This window comes from Oncorhynchus kisutch, linkage group LG14, assembly GCF_002021735.2.
Source record: "Oncorhynchus kisutch isolate 150728-3 linkage group LG14, Okis_V2, whole genome shotgun sequence".
Taxonomy (NCBI): domain Eukaryota; kingdom Metazoa; phylum Chordata; class Actinopteri; order Salmoniformes; family Salmonidae; genus Oncorhynchus; species Oncorhynchus kisutch.
In genome coordinates this window covers 4,748,004-4,773,003 of record NC_034187.2, presented here as the reverse complement: position 1 = coordinate 4,773,003, position 25,000 = coordinate 4,748,004, and the positions used below count along the sequence as shown (strand labels likewise).

Below are 25,000 nucleotides of genomic sequence, written 5' to 3'. Positions count from 1 at the left end.
GGTGAAGAAGATGGAGGAGTGGAAGATGCAGGTGATCACCACAGTAAAGAACATGCAGCATGAATCTGGCCAGTTGGTAGAGGAGCTCCACAAGCTACAGGGACAGGTAACCATCATAATATATTATAATAATGAATCATGTATCATATGTAATGATAAGGAGCCTGCCCAGCAGTAATACTGTTAAGATAAAGTAGTAACTCAATTGGCGAAGTCACCCCCAAACGATTGGCGAAGTCACCCCAAACGGAAACTCTGCAGATGGCCCAATGTCCCTTCCCAAATTAGAAAGATGTGAGAACTTGTGAAATCCCATCCCACTGTCTGTTGACAGATGCTACGATGACTGTAGACATCACCATAGACCCTGTAGACATCACCACAGACCCTGTAGACATCACCATAGACATCACCATAGACCCTGTAGACATCACCATAGACATCACCATAGACCCTATAGACATCACCATAGACCCTGTAGACATCACCATAGACCCTGTAGACATCACCATAGACCCTGTAGACATCACCATAGACCCTGTAGACATCACCATAGACCCTGTAGACATCACCATAGACCCTGTAGACATCACCATAGACCCTGTAGACATCACCACAGACCCTGTAGACATCACCACAGACCCTGTAGACATCACCACAGACCCTATAGACATCACCATAGACCCTGTAGACATCACCATAGACATCACCATAGACCCTATAGACATCACCATAGACCCTGTAGACATCACCATAGACATCACCATAGACCCTGTAGACATCACCATAGACCCTGTAGACATCACCATAGACCCTGTAGACATCACCATAGACCCTGTAGACATCACCACAGACCCTGTAGACATCACCATAGACCCTATAGACATCACCATAGACCCTGTAGACATCACCATAGACCCCGTAGACATCACCATAGACCCTATAGACATCACCACAGACCCTATAGACATCACCATAGACATCACCATTGACCCTGTAGACATCACCATAGACATCACCATAGACCCTATAGACATCACCACAGACCCTATAGACATCACCACAGACCCTGTAGACGTCACCATAGACATCACCATAGACCCTATAGACATCACCACAGACCCTGTAGACATCACCATAGACATCACCATAGACCCTGTAGATATCACCATAGACCCTGTAGACATCACCATAGACCCTGTAGACATCACCATAGACCCTGTAGACATCACCATAGACCCCGTAGACATCACCATAGACCCTGTAGACATCACCATAGACCCCGTAGACATCACCATAGACCCTGTAGACATCACCATAGACATCACCATAGACCCTATAGACATCACCATAGACATCACCATAGACATCACCATAGACCATGTAGACATCACCATAGACATCACCATAGACATCACCATAGACCCTATAGACATCACCATAGACCCCGTAGACATCACCATAGACCCCATAGACATCACCGTAGACCCTGTAGACATCACCATAGACCCTATAGACATCGCTGTGGACCCTATAGACATCACTGTAGACCCCATAGACATCACTGTAGACCCCATAGACATCACCGTAGACCCTATAGACATCACCGTAGACCCTATAGACATCACCGTAGACCCTGTAGACATCACCATAGACATCACCATAGACCCTGTAGACATCACCATAGACCCTGTAGACATCACCATAGACCCTGTAGACATCACCATAGACCCTGTAGACATCACCATAGACCCTGTAGACATCACCATAGACCCTGTAGACATCACCATAGACCCTGTAGACATCACCATAGACCCTGTAGACATCACCATAGACCCTGTAGACATCACCATAGACCCTGTAGACATCACCATAGACCCTATAGACATCACCACAGACCCTGTAGACATCACCACAGACCCTGTAGACATCACCATAGACATCACCATTGACCCTGTAGACATCACCATAGACATCACCATAGACCCTATAGACATCACCACAGACCCTATAGACATCACCACAGACCCTGTAGACGTCACCATAGACATCACCATAGACCCTATAGACATCACCACAGACCCTGTAGACATCACCATAGACATCACCATAGACCCTGTAGATATCACCATAGACCCTGTAGACATCACCATAGACCCTGTAGACATCACCATAGACCCTGTAGACATCACCATAGACCCCGTAGACATCACCATAGACCCTGTAGACATCACCATAGACCCTGTAGACATCACCATAGACCCCGTAGACATCACCATAGACCCTGTAGACATCACCATAGACATCACCATAGACCCTATAGACATCACCATAGACATCACCATAGACCATGTAGACATCACCATAGACATCACCATAGACATCACCATAGACCCTATAGACATCACCATAGACCCCGTAGACATCACCATAGACCCCGTAGACATCACCATAGACCCCGTAGACATCACCATAGACCCCATAGACATCACCGTAGACCCTGTAGACATCACCATAGACCCTATAGACATCACCATAGACATCACCATAGACCCTATAGACATCACCATAGACCCCGTAGACATCACCATAGACCCCGTAGACATCACCATAGACCCCGTAGACATCACCATAGACCCCATAGACATCACCGTAGACCCTGTAGACATCACCATAGACCCTATAGACATCACTGTAGACCCCATAGACATCACCGTAGACCCTATAGACATCACCGTAGACCCTATAGACATCACCGTAGACCCTGTAGACATCACCATAGAACCCTGTAGACATCACCATAGACCCTGTAGACATCACCATAGACCCTGTAGACATCACCATAGACCCTGTAGACATCACCATAGACCCTGTAGACATCACCATAGACCCTGTAGACATCACCATAGACCCTGTAGACATCACCATAGACCCTGTAGACATCACCATAGACCCTGTAGACATCACCATAGACCCCATAGACATCACCATAGACATCACCATAGACCCTATAGACATCACCATAGACCCTGTAGACATCACCATAGACCCTGTAGACATCACCACAGACCCTGTAGACATCACCACAGACCCTGTAGACATCACCACAGACCCTGTAGACATCACCACAGACCCTGTAGACATCACCACAGACCCTGTAGACATCACCATAGACCCTGTAGACATCACCATAGACCCTGTAGACATCACCATAGACCCTGTAGACATCACCATAGACCCTGTAGACATCACCATAGACCCTGTAGACATCACCATAGACCCTGTAGACATCACCATAGACCCTGTAGACATCACCATAGACCCTGTAGACATCACCATAGACCCTGTAGACATCACCACAGACCCTGTAGACATCACCACAGACCCTATAGACATCACCATAGACATCACCATAGACATCACCATAGACCCTGTAGACATCACCATAGACCCTGTAGACATCACCATACACCCTGTAGGACATCACCATAGACCCTGTAGACATCACCATAGACCCTGTAGACATCACCATAGACCCTGTAGACATCACCACAGACCCTGTAGACATCACCATAGACATCACCATAGACCCTGTAGACATCACCATAGACATCACCATAGACCCTATAGACATCACCATAGACCCTGTAGACATCACCATAGACCCTGTAGACATCACCATAGACCCTGTAGACATCACCATAGACCCTGTAGACATCACCATAGACCCTGTAGACATCACCACAGACCCTGTAGACATCACCACAGACCCTATAGACATCACCATAGACATCACCATAGACATCACCATAGACCCTATAGACATCACCATAGACCCTGTAGACATCACCATAGACCCTGTAGACATCACCATAGACCCTGTAGACATCACCATAGACCCTGTAGACATCACCATAGACCCTGTAGACATCACCATAGACCCTGTAGACATCACCATAGACCCTGTAGACATCACCATAGACCCTGTAGACATCACCACAGACCCTGTAGACATCACCACAGACCCTGTAGACATCACCATAGACATCACCATAGACCCTGTAGACATCACCATAGGCATCACCATAGACCCTATAGACATCACCACAGACCCTATAGACATCACCACAGACCCTGTAGACGTCACCATAGACATCACCATAGACCCTATAGACATCACCACAGACCCTGTAGACATCACCATAGACATCACCATAGACCCTGTAGACATCACCATAGACCCTGTAGACATCACCATAGACCCTGTAGACATCACCATAGACCCCGTAGACATCACCATAGACCCCATAGACATCATCATAGACCCTATAGACATCACCATAGACATCACCATAGACCCTGTAGACATCACCATAGACCCCGTAGACATCACCATAGACCCTATAGACATCACCATAGACCCTGTAGACATCACCATAGACCCTGTAGACATCACCATAGACCCTGTAGACATCACCATAGACCCTATAGACATCACCATAGACCCTATAGACATCACCATAGACCCTATAGACATCACCATAGACCCTATAGACATCACCATAGACCCTGTAGACATCACCATAGACCCTGTAGACATCACCATAGACCCTGTAGACATCACCATAGACCCTGTAGACATCACCATTAGACCCTGTAGACATCACCATAGACCCTGTAGACATCACCATAGACCCTGTAGACATCACCATAGACATCACCATAGAGCCTATAGACATCACCATAGACATCACCATAGACCCTGTAGACATCACCATAGACCCTGTAGACATCACCATAGACCCTGTAGACATCACCATAGACCCTGTAGACATCACCATAGACCCTGTAGACATCACCATAGACATCACCATAGACCCTATAGACATCACCATAGACCCTGTAGACATCACCATAGACCCTGTAGACATCACCATAGACCCTGTAGACATCACCATAGACATCACCATAGACCCTATAGACATCACCATAGACCCTGTAGACATCACCATAGACCCTGTAGACATCACCATAGACCCTGTAGACATCACCATAGACCCTGTAGACATCACCATAGACCCTGTAGACATCACCATAGACATCACCATAGACCCCGTAGACATCACCATAGACCCTGTAGACATCACCATAGACCCTGTAGACATCACCATAGACCCTGTAGACATCACCATAGACCCTGTAGACATCACCATAGACCCTGTAGACATCACCATAGACCCTGTAGACATCACCATAGACCCTGTAGACATCACCATAGACCCTGTAGACATCACCACAGACCCTGTAAACATCACCACAGACCCTATAGAATCACCATAGACATCACCATAGACATCACCATAGACCCTGTAGAATCACCCATAGACCCTGTAGACATCACCATACACCCTGTAGACATCACCATAGACCCTGTAGACATCACCATAGACCCTGTAGACATCACCATAGACCCTATAGACATCACCACAGACCCTGTAGACATCACCACAGACCTGTAGACATCACCATAGACATCACCATAGACCTGTAGACATCACCATAGACATCACCATAGACCCTATAGACATCACCATAGACCCTGTAGACATCACCATAGACCCTGTAGACATCACCATAGACCCTGTAGACATCACATAGACCCTGTAGACATCACCATAGACCCTGTAGACATCACCATAGACCCTGTAGACATCACCATAGACCCTGTAGACATCACCACAGACCCTGTAGACATCACCACAGACCCTATAGACATCACCATAGACATCACCATAGACATCACCATAGACCCTATAGACATCACCATAGACCCTGTAGACATCACCATAGACCCTGTAGACATCACCATAGACCCTGTAGACATCACCATAGACCCTGTAGACATCACCATAGACCCTGTAGACATCACCATAGACCCTGTAGACATCACCATAGACCCTGTAGACATCACCATAGACCCTGTAGACATCACCATAGACCCTGTAGACATCACCATAGACCCTGTAGACATCACCACAGACCCTGTAGACATCACCACAGACCCTGTAGACATCACCATAGACATCACCATAGACCCTGTAGACATCACCATAGGCATCACCATAGACCCTATAGACATCACCACAGACCCTGTAGACGTCACCATAGACATCACCATAGACCCTATAGACATCACCACAGACCCTGTAGACATCACCATAGACATCACCATAGACCCTGTAGACATCACCATAGACCCTGTAGACATCACCATAGACCCTGTAGACATCACCATAGACCCTGTAGACATCACCATAGACCCTGTAGACATCACCATAGACCCTGTAGACATCACCATAGACCCTGTAGACATCACCACAGACCCTGTAGACATCACCACAGACCCTATAGACATCACCATAGACATCACCATAGACATCACCATAGACCCTATAGACATCACCATAGACCCTGTAGACATCACCATAGACCCTGTAGACATCACCATAGACCCTGTAGACATCACCATAGACCCTGTAGACATCACCATAGACCCTGTAGACATCACCATAGACCCTGTAGACATCACCATAGACCCTGTAGACATCACCATAGACCCTGTAGACATCACCATAGACCCTGTAGACATCACCACAGACCCTGTAGACATCACCACAGACCCTGTAGACATCACCATAGACATCACCATAGACCCTGTAGACATCACCATAGGCATCACCATAGACCCTATAGACATCACCACAGACCCTATAGACATCACCACAGACCCTGTAGACGTCACCATAGACATCACCATAGACCCTATAGACATCACCACAGACCCTGTAGACATCACCATAGACATCACCATAGACCCTGTAGACATCACCATAGACCCTGTAGACATCACCATAGACCCTGTAGACATCACCATAGACCCCGTAGACATCACCATAGACCCCATAGACATCATCATAGACCCTATATAGACATCACCATAGACATCACCATAGACCCTGTAGACATCACCATAGACCCCGTAGACATCACCATAGACCCTATAGACATCACCATAGACCCTGTAGACATCACCATAGACCCTGTAGACATCACCATAGACCCTGTAGACATCACCATAGACCCTATAGACATCACCATAGACCCTATAGACATCACCATAGACCCTATAGACATCACCATAGACCCTATAGACATCACCATAGACCCTGTAGACATCACCATAGACCCTGTAGACATCACCATAGACCCTGTAGACATCACCATAGACCCTGTAGACATCACCATAGACCCTGTAGACATCACCATAGACCCTGTAGACATCACCATAGACCCTGTAGACATCACCATAGACCCTGTAGACATCACCATAGACCCTGTAGACATCACCATAGACATCACCATAGAGCCTATAGACATCACCATAGACATCACCATAGAGCCTATAGACATCACCATAGACCCTGTAGACATCACCATAGACCCTGTAGACATCACCATAGACCCTGTAGACATCACCATAGACATCACCATAGACCCTATAGACATCACCATAGACCCTGTAGACATCACCATAGACCCTGTAGACATCACCATAGACCCTGTAGACATCACCATAGACATCACCATAGACCCTATAGACATCACCATAGACCCTGTAGACATCACCATAGACCCTGTAGACATCACCATAGACCCTGTAGACATCACCATAGACCCCTGTAGACATCACCATAGACATCACCATAGACCCTATAGGACATCACCATAGACCCCGTAGACATCACCATAGACCCTGTAGACATCACCATAGACCCTGTAGACATCACCATAGACCCTGTAGACATCACCATAGACCCTGTAGACATCACCATAGACATCACCATAGACCCTGTAGACATCACCATAGACCCTGTAGACATCACCATAGACCCTGTAGACATCACCATAGACCCTGTAGACATCACCATAGACCCCGTAGACATCACCATAGACCCCATAGACATCATCATAGACCCTATAGACATCACCATAGACATCACCATAGACCCTGTAGACATCACCATAGACCCTGTAGACATCACCATAGACCCCGTAGACATTACCATAGACCCTATAGACATCACCATAGACCCTGTAGACATCACCATAGACCCTGTAGACATCACCATAGACCCTGTAGACATCACCATAGACCCTATAGACATCACCATAGACCCTATAGACATCACCATAGACCCTATAGACATCACCATAGACCCTATAGACATCACCATAGACCCTATAGACATCACCATAGACCCTGTAGACATCACCATAGACCCCGTAGACATCACCATAGACCCTGTAGACATCACCATAGACCCTGTAGACATCACCATAGACCCCGTAGACATCACCATAGACCCTGTAGACATCACCATAGACCCTGTAGACATCACCATAGACCCTGTAGACATCACCATAGACCCTGTAGACATCACCATAGAGCCTATAGACATCACCATAGACATCACCATAGACCCTGTAGACATCACCATAGACCCTGTAGACATCACCATAGACCCTGTAGACATCACCATAGACCCTGTAGACATCACCATAGACCCTGTAGACATCACCATAGACATCACCATACACCCTATAGACATCACCATAGACCCTGTAGACATCACCATAGACCCTGTAGACATCACCATAGACCCTGTAGACATCACCATAGACATCACCATAGACCTATAGACATCACCATAGACCCTGTAGACATCACCATAGACCCTGTAGACATCACCATAGACCCTGTAGACATCACCATAGACCCTGTAGACATCACCATAGACATCACCATAGACCCTATAGACATCACCATAGACCCCGTAGACATCACCATAGACCCTGTAGACATCACCATAGACCCTGTAGACATCACCATAGACCCTGTAGACATCACCATAGACCCTGTAGACATCACCATAGACCCTGTAGACATCACCATAGACATCACCATAGACCCTGTAGACATCACCATAGACATCACCATAGACCCTATAGACATCACCATAGACCCTGTAGACATCACCATAGACCCTGTAGACATCACCATAGACCCTGTAGACATCACCATAGACCCTGTAGACATCACCATACCCTGTAGACATCCCATAGACCTGTAGACATCACCATAGACCCTGTAGACATCACCATAGACCCTATAGACATCACCATAGACCCTGTAGACATCACCATAGACCCTGTAGACATCACCATAGACCCTGTAGACATCACCATAGACCCTGTAGACATCACCATAGACCCTTTAGACATCACCATAGACCATATAGACATCACCATAGACCCCGTAGACATCACCATAGACCCTATAGACATCACCATAGACCCTGTAGACATCACCATAGACCCTGTAGACATCACCATAGACCCTATAGACATCACCATAGACCCTATAGACATCACCATAGACCCTGTAGACATCACCATAGACCCTGTAGACATCACCATAGACATCACCATAGAGCCTATAGACATCACCATAGACCCCGTAGACATCACCATAGACCCCGTAGACATCACCATAGACATCACCATAGAGCCTATAGACATCACCATAGACCCCGTAGACATCACTGTAGACCCTGTAAACATCACCATAGACCCTATAGACATCACCATAGACCCTGTAGACATCACCATAGACCCTGTAGACATCACCATAGACATCACCATAGACCCTATAGACATCACCATAGACCCTGTAGACATCACCATAGACCCTGTAGACATCACCATAGACCCTGTAGACATCACCATAGACCCTGTAGACATCACCATAGACCCTATAGACATCACCATAGACCCTATAGACATCACCATAGACCCTGTAGACATCACCATAGACCCTGTAGACATCACCATAGACCCTGTAGACATCACCATAGACCCTGTAGACATCACCATAGACCCTGTAGACATCACCATAGACCCTGTAGAACATCACCATAGACCCTGTAGACATCACCATAGACCCTGTAGACATCACCATAGACATCACCATAGAGGCCTATAGACATCACCATAGACCCTGTAGACATCACCATAGACCCTGTAGACATCACCATAGACCCGTAGACATCACCATAGACCCTGTATTCATCACCATAGACATCACCATAGACCCTATAGACATCACCATAGACCCTGTAGACATCACCATAGACCCTGTAGACATCACCATAGACCCTGTAGACATCACCATAGACATCACCATAGACCCTGTAGACATCACCATAGACCCTGTAGACATCACCATAGACCCTGTAGACATCACCATAGACCCTATAGACATCACCATAGACCCTATAGACATCACCATATACCCTATAGACATCACCATAGACCCTGTAGACATCACCATAGACCCTGTAGACATCACCATAGACCCCGTAGACATCACCATAGACCCTATAGACATCACCATAGACCCTGTAGACATCACCATAGACCCTATAGACATCACCATAGACCCTATAGACATCACCATAGACCCTAAAGACATCACCATAGACCCTGTAGACATCACCATAGACCCTGTAGACATCACCATAGACATCACCATAGAGCCTATAGACATCACCATAGACCCCGTAGACATCACCATAGACCCCGTAGACATCACCATAGACATCACCATAGAGCCTATAGACATCACCATAGACCCCGTAGACATCACTGTAGACCCTGTAAACATCACCATAGACATCACCATAGACCCTATAGACAATCACCATAGACCCTGTAGACATCACCATAGACCCTGTAGACATCACCATAGACCCTGTAGACATCACCATAGACCCTATAGACATCACCATAGACCCTGTAGACATCACCATAGACCCTGTAGACATCACCATAGACCCTGTAGACATCACCATAGACCCTATAGACATCACCATAGACCCTATAGACATCACCATAGACCCTGTTAGACATCACCATAGACCCCTGTAGACATCACCCATAGACCCTGTAGACATCACCATAGACCCTGTAGACATCACCATAGACCCTGTAGACATCACCATAGACCCTGTAGACATCACCATAGACCCTGTAGACATCACCATAGACCCTGTAGACATCACCATAGACCCTGTAGACATCACCATAGACATCCATAGAGCCTATAGACATCACCATAGACCCTGTAGACATCACCATAGACCCCGTAGACATCACCATAGACCCTGTATTCATCACCATAGACATCACCATAGACCCTATAGACATCACCATAGACCCTGTAGACATCACCATAGACCCTGTAGACATCACCATAGACCCTGTAGACATCACCATAGACATCACCATAGACCCTGTAGACATCACCATAGACCCTGTAGACATCACCATAGACCCTGTAGACATCACCATAGACCCTATAGACATCACCATAGACCCTATAGACATCACCATATACCCTATAGACATCACCATAGACCCTGTAGACATCACCATAGACCTGTAGACATCACCATAGGACCCTGTAGACATCACCATAGACCCTGTAGACATCACCATAGACCCTGTAGACATCACCATAGACCCCGTAGACATCACCATAGACCCTGTAGACATCACCATAGACCCTGTAGACATCACCATAGACCCTGTAGACATCACCATAGACCCCGTAGACATCACCATAGACCCCGTAGACATCACCATAGACCCCGTAGACATCACCATAGACCCCGTAGACATCACCATAGACCCCGTAGACATCACCATAGACACTCATCAGACATTCACTGGTCCATTATGATGTATTCCTGTAATCTAACTCACTACGTTAAGACAGCCTGTCCCTCATCTGACACTGGTCCATCATGACACACAGACAGATCTCTTCTTCTCCTCCACCTGACATCACCATAGACCCCGTAGACATCACCATAGACCCCGTAGACATCACCATAGACCCTGTAGACATCACCATAGACCCTGTAGACATCACCATAGACCCCGTAGACATCACCATAGACCCCGTAGACATCACCATAGACACTCATCAGACATTCACTGGTCCATCATGATGTATTCCTGTAATCTAACTCACTACGTTAAGACAGCCTGTCCCTCATCTGACACTGGTCCATCATGACACACAGACAGATCTCTTCTTCTCCTCCACCTGACATCACCATAGACCCCGTAGACATCACCATAGACCCCGTAGACATCACTGTAGACCCTGTAAACATCACCATAGACATCACCATAGACCCTATAAACATCACCATAGACCCTGTAGACATCACCATAGACCCTGTAGACATCACCATAGACCCTGTAGACATCACCATAGACATCACCATAGACCCTATAGACATCACCATAGACCCTGTAGACATCACCATAGACCCTTTAGACATCACCATAGACCCTTTAGACATCACCATAGACCCTGTAGACATCACCATAGACCCTATAGACATCACCATAGACCCTGTAGACATCACCATAGACCCTGTAGACATCACCATAGACCCTGTAGACATCACCATAGACCCTGTAGACATCACCATAGACCCTGTAGACATCACCATAGACCCTGTAGACATCACCATAGACATCACCATAGAGCCTATAGACATCACCATAGACCCTGTAGACATCACCATAGACCCCGTAGACATCACCATAGACCCTGTATTCATCACCATAGACATCACCATAGACCCTATAGACATCACCATAGACCCTGTAGACATCACCATAGACCCTGTAGACATCACCATAGACCCTGTAGACATCACCATAGACATCACCATAGACCCTGTAGACATCACCATAGACCCTGTAGACATCATCATAGACATCACCATAGACCCTGTAGACATCACCATAGACCCTGTAGACATCACCATAGACCCTGTAGACATCACCATAGACCCTATAGACATCACCATAGACCCTATAGACATCACCATATACCCTATAGACATCACCATAGACTCTGTAGACATCACCATAGACCCTGTAGACATCACCATAGACCCTGTAGACATCACCATAGACCCTGTAGACATCACCATAGACCCTGTAGACATCACCATAGACCCCGTAGACATCACCATAGACCCTAATCACCATAGACCCTGTAGACATCACCATAGACCCTGTAGACATCACCATAGACCCCGTAGACATCACCATAGACCCCGTAGACATCACCATAGACCCTGTAGACATCACCATAGACCCCGTAGACATCACCATAGACCCCGTAGACATCACCATAGACACTCATCAGACATTCACTGGTCCATTATGATGTATTCCTGTAATCTAACTCACTACGTTAAGACAGCCTGTCCCTCATCTGACACTGGTCCATCATGACACACAGACAGATCTCTTCTTCTCCTCCACCTGACATCACCATAGACCCCGTAGACATCACCATAGACCCCGTAGACATCACCATAGACCCTGTAGACATCACCATAGACCCTGTAGACATCACCATAGACCCCGTAGACATCACCATAGACCCCGTAGACATCACCATAGACACTCATCAGACATTCACTGGTCCATCATGATGTATTCCTGTAATCTAACTCACTACGTTAAGACAGCCTGTCCCTCATCTGACACTGGTCCATCATGACACACAGACAGATCTCTTCTTCTCCTCCACCTGACATCACCATAGACCCCGTAGACATCACCATAGACCCCGTAGACATCACCATAGACCCTGTAGACATCACCATAGACCCTGTAGACATCACCATAGACCCCGTAGACATCACCATAGACCCCGTAGACATCACCATAGACACTCATCAGACATTCACTGGTCCATCATGATGTATTCCTGTAATCTAACTCACTACGTTAAGACAGCCTGTCCCTCATCTGACACTGGTCCATCATGACACACAGACAGATCTCTTCTTCTCCTCCACCTGACATCACCATAGACCCCGTAGACATCACCATAGACCCTGTAGACATCACCATAGACCCTGTAGACATCACCATAGACCCTGTAGACATCACCATAGACCCCGTAGACATCACCATAGACCCTGTAGACATCACCATAGACCCCGTAGACATCACCATAGACACTCATCAGACATTCACTGGTCCATCATGATGTATTCCTGTAATCTAACTCACTACGTTAAGACAGCCTGTCCCTCATCAGACACTGGTCCATCATGACACACAGACAGATCTCTTCTTCTCCTCCACCTGACATCACCATAGACCCCGTAGACATCACCATAGACCCTGTAGACATCACCATAGACCCTGTAGACATCACCATAGACCCCGTAGACATCACCATAGACCCCGTAGACATCACCATAGACACTCATCAGACATTCACTGGTCCATCATGATGTATTCCTGTAATCTAACTCACTACGTTAAGACAGCCTGTCCCTCATCAGACACTGGTCCATCATGACACACAGACAGATCTCTTCTTCTCCTCCACCTGACATCACCATAGACCCCGTAGACATCACCATAGACCCTGTAGACATCACCATAGACCCTGTAGACATCACCATAGACCCCGTAGACATCACCATAGACCCTGTAGACATCACCATAGACCCCGTAGACATCACCATAGACACTCATCAGACATTCACTGGTCCATCATGATGTATTCCTGTAATCTAACTCACTACGTTAAGACAGCCTGTCCCTCATCAGACACTGGTCCATCATGACACACAGACAGATCTCTTCTTCTCCTCCACCTGACATCACCATAGACCCCGTAGACATCACCATAGACCCTGTAGACATCACCATAGACCCTGTAGACATCACCATAGACCCCGTAGACATCACCATAGACCCTGTAGACATCACCATAGACCCCGTAGACATCACCATAGACACTCATCAGACATTCACTGGTCCATCATGATGTATTCCTGTAATCTAACTCACTACGTTAAGACAGCCTGTCCCTCATCAGACACTGGTCCATCATGACACACAGACAGATCTCTTCTTCTCCTCCACCTGAAAGGAATGTCTTTCAACAACATAATCTTTTGTCATGTTTTTTTTTGCTGAGTTTTCTGTTTATTTTTTGGGGGGGGGCGGTTCCCAATTGGGGTGTCTTATGGGTACATGATCACGATAGGACAAAGGTCGACATCGCCCAACCCCTTCTGTCAACCCCACGTGACGTGTCGGCCAGCCCGCTGAACCTACTAGTGATTCGTCTTTCAGCAGCCTTATTGGGATGAATAAAGGACTGTGTGTCTCTGATCCTATAGGTGGATGCAGACAACGACTGCACCTCGACTCTCTCCGTGGACTATAGCCGTCTGATCCACAGCTATGAGCAGAAGGAGAGGAAGCTCGGCAGTCTCAGTCACGAACTAGCCCACGTCCAACAGACCATCAGCCAGCTGAGCAGTACTAAAGATGTCCTCCTGGGGAAACTGGACAGTGTGGCGCAGAGTCCCCAAGTCACCCCACTGTCTGCTGCCCTGACGTCTACTGCCCAGCCTCCTGCTGCAGTGGAACCTCCCAGACACCAGGTGGCAGCACCTGCAACACCAGGGAACCAGGAAGGACTGAGACAGGAGTTGGAGTCTCTGAGAGCCCTCCTGTCTGAGAGGGAGACTATGATCAGGACCTTGCAGGAGAATAACCACCGCCTGTGTAACTCAGCCCAGGTGTCAGACAGCGAGCAGCGAGGCCAGGCCGAGGAGGCCAGACAGGTCAGAGAGAGACTGGACGTTCTGCAGCGCTCTGTCAGGGAGAAAGACCTGCTCATCAAGACTAAAGGAGATCAACTCACCCAGGTGTGTGTGTGTGTGTGTGTGTGTGTGTGTGTGTGTGTGTGTGTGTGTGTGTGAGATATGAGGAAGGCACAGCGTGTGCGCTATTAAGACTTAAATGTAACTGTAAATAACATCTATATTCAAAAAATCAACTGAATCAAGTGACTAATGACCCCTTCATTAGAATGAGTACAACGGTCAATTCAAGTGAATTATGTCATAAATGGTGGACTGCAGCCATTTTGAGTGTCCACATAGGTGCAAAGTAGGACGTTCTAGCAGCCATTTTGAGTGTCCACATAGGTGCAAAGTAGGACGTTCTAGCAGCCATTTTGAGTATCCACATAGGTGCAAAGTAGGACGTTTTAGCAGCCATTTTGAGTGTCCACATAGGTGCAAAGGTAGGACGTTTTAGCAGCCATTTTGAGTGTCCACATAAGTGCAAAGTAGGACGTTTTAGCAGCCATTTTGAGTGTCCACATAGGTGCAAGGGTAGGATGTTCTAGCAGCCATTTTGAGTGTCCACATAGGTGCAAAGGTAGGATGTTCTAGCAGCCATTTTGAGTGTCCACATAGGTGCAAAGGTAGGATGTTCTAGCAGCCATTTTGAGTGTCCACATAGGTGCAAAGGTAGGATGTTCTAGCAGCCATTTTGAGTGTCCACATAGGTGCAAAGTAGGAAGTTCTAGCAGCCATTTTGAGTGTCCACATAGGTGCAAAGTAGGAAGTTCTAGCAGCCATTTTGAGTGTCCACATAGGTGCAAAGGTAGGATGTTCTAGCAGCCATTTTGAGTGTCCACATAGGTGCAAGGGTAGGATGTTCTAGCAGCCATTTTGAGTGTCCCCATAGGTGCAAAGGTAGGATGTTCTAGCAGCCATTTTGAGTGTCCACATAGGTGCAAAGGTAGGATGTTCTAGCAGCCATTTTGAGTGTCCACATAGGTGCAAAGTAGGAAGTTCTAGCAGCCATTTTGAGTGTCCACATAGGTGCAAAGGTAGGATGTTCTAGCAGCCATTTTGAGTGTCCACATAGGTGCAAAGTAGGACGTTCTAGCAGCCATTTTGAGTGTCCACATAGGTGCAAAGGTAGGATGTTCTAGCAGCCATTTTGAGTGTCCACATAGGTGCAAAGGTAGGATGTTCTAGCAGCCATTTTGAGTGTCCACATAGGTGCAAAGGTAGGATGTTCTAGCAGCCATTTTGAGTGTCCACATAGGTGCAAAGGTAGGATGTTCTAGCAGCCATTTTGAGTGTCCACATAGGTGCAAAGGTAGGATGTTCTAGCAGCCATTTTGAGTGTCCACATAGGTGCAAGGGAAGGATGTTCTAGCAGCCATTTTGAGTGTCCACATAGGTGCAAAGTAGGACGTTCTAGCAGCCATTTTGAGTGTCCACATAGGTGCAAAGGTAGGATGTTCTAGCAGCCATTTTGAGTGTCCACATAGGTGCAAAGGTAGGAAGTTCTAGCAGCCATTTTGAGTGTCCACATAGGTGCAAGGGAAGGATGTTCTAGCAGCCATTTTGAGTGTCCACATAGGTGCAAAGGTAGGATGTTCTAGCAGCCATTTTGAGTGTCCACATAGGTGCAAGGGAAGGATGTTCTAGCAGCCATTTTGAGTGTCCACATAGGTGCAAAGGTAGGATGTTCTAGCAGCCATTTTGAGTGTCCACATAGGTGCAAAGGTAGGATGTTCTAGCAGCCATTTTGAGTGTCCACATAGGTGCAAGGGAAGGATGTTCTAGCAGCCATTTTGAGTGTCCACATAGGTGCAAAGTAGGACGTTCTAGCAGCCATTTTGAGTGTCCACATAGGTGCAAAGGTAGGATGTTCTAGCAGCCATTTTGAGTGTCCACATAGGTGCAAAGGTAGGAAGTTCTAGCAGCCATTTTGAGTGTCCACATAGGTGCAAGGGAAGGATGTTCTAGCAGCCATTTTGAGTGTCCACATAGGTGCAAAGGTAGGATGTTCTAGCAGCCATTTTGAGTGTCCACATAGGTGCAAGGGAAGGATGTTCTAGCAGCCATTTTGAGTGTCCACATAGGTGCAAAGGTAGGATGTTCTAGCAGCCATTTTGAGTGTCCACATAGGTGCAAAGGTAGGATGTTCTAGCAGCCATTTTGAGTGTCCACATAGGTGCAAAGTAGGATGTTCTAGCAGCCATTTTGAGTGTCCACATAGGTGCAAAGTAGGAAGTTCTAGCAGCCATTTTGAGTGTCCACATAGGTGCAAAGTAGGAAGTTCTAGCAGCCATTTTGAGTGTCCACATAGGTGCAAAGTAGGAAGTTCTAGCAGCCATTTTGAGTGTCCACATAGGTGCAAAGTAGGAAGTTCTAGCAGCCATTTTGAGTGTCCACATAGGTGCAAAGTAGGAAGTTCTAGCAGCCATTCTTTCAGTGCATTTGTTTATTTCTCCAGGTGAGTGAGAGCCTGAGGAACCGTGAGAGCGACAACGAGGTGTTAAAACAAGCCGTGACCAACCTGAAGGAGCGAGCTCTTATCCTGGAGATGGATACCAGGAAGCTGAAGGTAGGTAGCCCAGCGGCTCAGGAGTTCAAACTTTTAACCGGAAGGTAGCCAGTTCGAATCCTGGGCTGGATTGACCTGAAATCTGGAGGGCTGCTAAGTTGAGCAAGGCCCTTAAACCCACAACATGCTCTCTATCCAGTGGCACTAGACTGCAGCTTGACCCTCTTGTGTGAGGGTCAAGTGTGCTGTCTGGAGGGGATTGAGAGATATAAGATATATTTCCGTTGTTGGCTGAAACCTGGACAATTTGAAAGTTATTTGAATTGTATTGAAGGATGAGAACGAGGCTGTGGCCCAACGGAGCCGGGAGAAGGAGTCAGAGTTCAGAGCCCTGCAGGAGACCAACATGCAGGTGTCCCTCCTCATGAGGGAGAAGGAGTTTGAGAGAAGCGCCATGTCGGAGAAGGCTGCCGCCATGGAGAAGATGCTCAAGGACAGAGAACAGGTTAGGATGTTTGTTCTGTACAAAAATCAGTTACTGTAAACTACTAACTACACATTTTGGGATAATTATTTTGGGGGGGACTTAAAATGCCATAACTCAAATCCTTTATTGAAGTGATAAGGCCAGAGGAGGTGTGGTTTATGGCCAATATACCACGGCTAAGGGTTGTTCTTAAGTACGACGCAACGCGGAGTGCCTGGATACAGCCCATAGCCGTGGTATATTGGCCATATACCACAAACCCCAGAGGTCCCTTATTGCTATTATAAACTGGTTACCAACGTAAATTAGAGCAGTGTAAGTAAACGTTTTGTCATACCCGTGGTATACGGTCTGATATACCATGGCTGTCAGCCAATCAGCATTCAGGGCTGGAACCACCCAGTTTATAATTAGTAATAGATTACAGATCTAGTGAAGGACAGAGAAATTCAATCAAAGAAGTAAAATAGGCTATTTAAATAGTTTACATACATTTTCGAACACTTTGGTTAAATCTTTTCTCAAACTGATCAATAATGTATTCTTTCCTGACCCTGTAAATCAACACTTTCACTGCACCTATCAGGTCTGTGTGTTTTCATAACCTGACCGTTCCATTGCGGTGTCCCATGGCAACAATCAGAAGAGCGGGAAGCAGAACCAGCTGTTTGATCAAAAAAAATTATATTTTTATTGATACGTTTCCCAGGGCAACAGCCAGAAGTCTGGAGAGCTCAACCAGCTCCTGAACGAGCTGAGGTCCATGCAGGAGAAAGCTGTGGCCTTCCAGCAGGAGAGAGACCAGGTCATGCTGGCTCTCAAACAGAAACAGATGGAGACGACAGCCGTACAGACAGAGGTAGGATGGATGGACACACACCAGGTTTTCTGTTAAGGAAATGGTGGCCCGTCCAGGGTTTCTGTTAAGGAAATGGTGGCCCGTCCAGGGTTTCTGTTAGGGACATGGTGGCTCGTCCAGGGTTTCTGTTAGGGACATGGTGGCCCGTCCAGGGTTTCTGTTAGGGACATGGTGGCCCGTCCAGGGTTTCTGTTAGGGACATGGTGGCCCGTCCAGGGTTTCTGGTAGGGACATGGTGGCCCGTCCAGGGTTTCTGGTAGGGAAATGGTGGCCCGTCCAGGGTTTCTGGTAGGGAAATGGTGGCCCGTCCAGGGTTTCTGTTAGGGACATGGTGGCCCGTCCAGGGTTTCTGGTAGGGACATGGTGGCCCGTCCAGGGTTTCTGGTAGGGACATGGTGGCCCGTCCAGGGTTTCTGGTAGGGACATGGTGGCCCGTCCAGGGTTTCTGGTAGGGAAATGGTGGCCCGTCCAGGGTTTCTGGTAGGGAAATGGTGGTCTTTTATTATTCAAAAACATAAAAGGGCGTAAAAAGTGTGAAATGTATCGTAAGATATTTTGGCCATATCGCCCACCCCATCACACACTGCTATTATTTGAAGGACACCTCTTAGGGGGGTTGTAAACACATTCATAACCAATACACAACACATTCAAAACCAATACACACCACATTCATAATTGATACACAACACAATACATAACCGATACACAACGCATTCATAACCGATACCTTCAACATTCATAACCGATACACAACACATTCATAACCGATACCTTCAACATTCATAACCAATACACAACACATTCGATACGTAACGCAGTCGTAGGCGATACGTAACGCAGTCGTAGGCGATACGGAACGCAGTCGTAGGCGATACGGAACGCAGTCGTAGGCGATACGGAACGCAGTCGTAGGCGATACGGAACGCAGTCGTAGGCGATACGGAACGCAGTCGTAGGCGATACGGAACGCAGTCGTAGGTGATACGGAACGCAGTCGTAGGCGATACGGAACGCAGTCGTAGGCGATACGGAACGCAGTCGTAGGCGATACGGAACGCAGTCGTAGGCGATACGGAACGCAGTCGTAGGCGATACGGAACGCAGTCGTAGGCGATACGGAACGCAGTCGTAGGCGATACGGAACGCAGTCGTAGGCGATACGGAACGCAGTCGTAGGCGATACGGAACGCAGTCGTAGGCGATACGGAACGCAGTCGTAGGCGATACGGAACGCAGTCGTAGGCGATACGGAACGCAGTCGCAGGCGATACGGAACGCAGTCGCAGGCGATACGGAACGCAGTCGCAGGCGATACGGAACGCAGTCGCAGGCGATACGGAACGCAGTCGCAGGCGATACGGAACGCAGTCGCAGGCGATACGGAACGCAGTCGCAGGCGATACGGAACGCAGTCGCAGGCGATACGGAACGCAGTCGCAGGCGAAACGATACATGATACATTCCTTATCAGATATATTTATGGATAGTATATGGCCATCAAATATTATTTGTAGTGAAATTGGTTCTGCTGTTGGTAAATATCAAACCCCCATGTGACCCCTCTCCCTGTATATATCTCTCTCTCTCTCTCTCTCTCTCTGTTTTTCTCTCTCCGTCTGTCTCCTCTCTCTCAAACCGTCTGTCTCCTTGAACCGTCTGTCTCCTTGAACCGTCTGTCTCCTCTCTCTCGAACCGTCTGTCTCCTCTCTCTCGAACCGTCTGTCTCCTCTCTCTCGAACCGTCTGTCTCCTCTCTCTCGAACCGTCTGTCTCCTCGAACCGTCTGTCTCCTCTCTCTCGAACCGTCTGTCTCCTCGAACCGTCTGTCTCCTCTCTCTCGAACCGTCTGTCTCCTCTCTCTCGAACCGTCTGTCTCCTCTCTCTCGAACCGTCTGTCTCCTCTCTCTCGAACCGTCTGTCTCCTCTCTCTCGAACCGTCTGTCTCCTCTCTCTCGAACCGTCTGTCTCCTCTCTCTCAGCTGCAGCATGTGAAGGACAGAGAGCAGCGGTTGAAGTTGGAGCTGGACCGACTACGTAACCACCTGCTGGAGATAGAGGAGTCCTACACACGGGAGGTCCTCGCCGCGGAGGACAGGGAGGCGGAGCTACGCAAGAGAGTCACGCTATTGGACGACAGACTGGCCACTTCCTCCAGTCAGGTGGAGAGCACCAGGTAAACATGTTCAGTAGGCACGAAGATGAAACAGGGAAGTACTATCTGAACGTTTTTGAAACGTCTTGAATTTTTTTTTTGCTACTGTGTGTCCTAATGAACAAGACCCCTTGAAAACAGATGGTCTGTTTATCACTGGTGTTGGTTGAGTTATTGTCCCGTGTCCACGAACACACAGAAATGTACGTCCAATTGAAAGTTTGTTCTGCACTATCAAATCAAATTTATTTGTCACATACACATGGTTAGCAGATGTTAATGCGAGTGTAGTGAAACGATTGTGCTTCTAGTTCCGATAATGCAGTAATAACCAACGAGTAACCTAACAATTCCAAAACTACTGTCTTATACACAGTGTAAGGGGATAAAGAATATGTACATAAAGATATATGAATGAGTGATGGTACAGAACGGCATAGGCAAGATGCAGTAGATGATATAGGGTACAGTATATACATATGAGATGAGTATGTAAACAAAGTGGCTAGTGATACATGTATTACATAAAGATGCAGTAGATGATATAGGGTACAGTATATACATATGAGATGAGTATGTAAACAAAGTGCATAGTTAAAGTGGCTAGTGATACATGTATTACATAAAGATGCAGTAGATGATATAGAGTACAGTATATACGTAGACATATGAGATGAATAATGTAGGGTATGTAAACATTATATTAAGTAGCATTGTTTAAAGTGGCTAGTGATATATTTTACATCCATTTCCATTATTAAAGTGGCTGGAGTTGAGTCGGTGTGTTGGCAGCAGCCACTCGATGTTAGACGCAGCGAGGTTTGGGTAGCAAAGGGGGAGGAGGAAAACGCGAGTCATCCTTCTTCTTTGTTTGTCTCGTAGCCACCAGGCGTCTCTCCAGGTGGAGTCTCTCCAGGAGCAGCTGAGTGGAACGGTGAGGCAGAGAGACGAGGCCTTGACTCAGCTCAGAGCAGCACGGGACCAGGTCAACCAGTACGCCATGTCCCTGTCCAACCTCCAGATGGTGCTAGAGCAGTTCCAGCAAGGCAAGACTACTGGCCTCCGCTTGTCTGGTCCCAGATCAGTTTGTGCTGTGTAGATGGCGTCTAATGATCGATGTAATGCCATGATAAGGACCGTAGGAGTTGGTAAGAGCACTAACAGGCCTGGGACCAGGCTAGCCTCTCTGCTGTAATGCATGTTGTTTATTTTTGGTATCCAGACCTGTTAGTGTTGTATAGCCAACTCTATGGTCAAGGAGGCTGTAGGGAGAATATAGCCTGATATCCAGATCTGTTAGTGCTGTATAGCCAACTCTATGGTCACTGAGGCTGTAGTGATTATATAGCCTGGTATCCAGATCTGTTAGTGTTGTATAGCCAACTCTATGGTCACTGAGGCGGTAGGGAGAATATAGCCTGGTATCCAGATCTGTTAGTGCTGTATAGCCAACTCTATGGTCACTGAGGCTGTAGTGATTATATAGCCTGGTATCCAGATCTGTTAGTGTTGTATAGCCAACTCTATGGTCTCTGAGGCTGTAGGGAGAATATAGCCTGGTATCCAGATCTATTAGTGTTGTATAGCCAACTCTATGGTCACTGAGGCTGTAGTGAGAACATAGCCTGGTATCCAGATCTGTTAGTGCTGTATAGCCAACTTGATGCTATACCACACACAGATCTGGGACCAGTCTCATCTAAAGGCAACATCAACTCCGACAGAGGAAGTAGAGCTCTACTGGTCTTTATAAAGATATGAACCTCTTCTCTCTGTTCTCCTCCCAACAGAAGAGAAAGCCATGTATTCGTCAGAGCTCGATAAATACAAGAGGGAGAAGGACGAGTGGAGAAGAAAAGCACTTAAACTGGAGGACATGGCCTCAGCACTTCAGGTAGGACACTTCAGAACGACTCATCAAGTACACATCCACTCCTCAATCATATAGTCCTTATGTTAGCCTAAACAACTACCTCTCCCCCTACTGTATTTATTTATTTATTTTGCTCCTTTGCACCCCATTATTTCTATCTCTACTTTTGCACATTTTTCCACTGCAAATCTACCATTCCAGTGTTTTACTTGCGATATTGTATTTACTTTGCCACCATGGCCTTATTTTGCCTTTACCTCCCTTATCTCACCTCATTTGCTCACATTGTATATAGACTTGTTTCTACTGTATTATTGACTGTATGTTTGTTTATTCCGTATGTAATTCTGTGTTGTTTGTGTCGAACTGCTTTGCTTTATCTTGGCCAGGTCGCAATTGTAAATGAGGACTTGTTCTCAACTGGCCTACCTGGTTAAATAAAGGTGTTCTCTACTAGCCTACCTGGTTAAATAAAGGTGTTCTCAACTAGCCTACCTGGTTAAATAAAGGTGTTCTCAACTAGCCTACCTGGTTAAATAAAGGTGTTCTCAACTAGCCTACCTGGTTAAATAAAGGTGTTCTCAACCGGCCTACCTGGTTAAATAAAGGTGTTCTCAACTGGCCTACCTGGTTAAATAAAGGTGTTCTCAACCGGCCTACCTGGTTAAATAAAGGTGTTCTCAACTAGCCTACCTGGTTAAATAAAGTGTTCTCAACTAGCCTACCTGGTTAAATAAAGGTGTTCTCAACTAGCCTACCTGGTTAAATAAAGGTGTTCTCAACTAGCCTACCTGGTTAAATAAAGGTGTTCTCAACTAGCCTACCTGGTTAAATAAAGGTGTTCTCAACTAGCCTACCTGGTTAAATAAGGTGTTCTCAACTAGCCTACCTGGTTAAATAAAGGTGTTCTCTACTAGCCTACCTGGTTAAATAAAGGTGTTCTCAACTAGCCTACCTGGTTAAATAAAGGTGTTCTCTACTAGCCTACCTGGTTAAATAAAGGTGTTCTCAACTAGCCTACCTGGTTAAATAAAGGTGTTCTCAACTAGCCTACCTGGTTAAATAAAGGTGTTCTCAACTAGCCTACCTGGTTAAATAAAGGTGTTCTCAACTAGCCTACCTGGTTAAATAAAGGTGTTCTCAACTAGCCTACCTGGTTAAATAAAGGTGTTCTCAACTAGCCTACCTGGTTAAATAAAGGTGTTCTCAACTAGCCTACCTGGTTAAATAAAGGTGTTCTCAACTAGCCTACCTGGTTAAATAAAGGTGTTCTCAACCGAGCCTACCTGGT

At 46.8% G+C, this 25,000-nt stretch overlaps 1 protein-coding gene across 1 annotated transcript in view; it reads left to right on the top strand.

Moving 5' to 3' along the window:
* Nucleotides 1-25,000, top strand: part of trip11 (thyroid hormone receptor interactor 11) — an 84,474-nt gene that overhangs the window by 39,049 nt on the left and 20,425 nt on the right. Inside the window, exons 20-27 of the mRNA XM_031787677.1 lie at nt 2-106; nt 15,357-15,890; nt 18,286-18,396; nt 18,671-18,841; nt 19,533-19,682; nt 21,664-21,857; nt 22,719-22,882; nt 23,627-23,730. Coding sequence (XP_031643537.1) covers nt 2-106; nt 15,357-15,890; nt 18,286-18,396; nt 18,671-18,841; nt 19,533-19,682; nt 21,664-21,857; nt 22,719-22,882; nt 23,627-23,730 — 1,533 coding nt within the window. The remainder of the gene's footprint in view (nt 1; nt 107-15,356; nt 15,891-18,285; nt 18,397-18,670; nt 18,842-19,532; nt 19,683-21,663; nt 21,858-22,718; nt 22,883-23,626; nt 23,731-25,000) is intronic.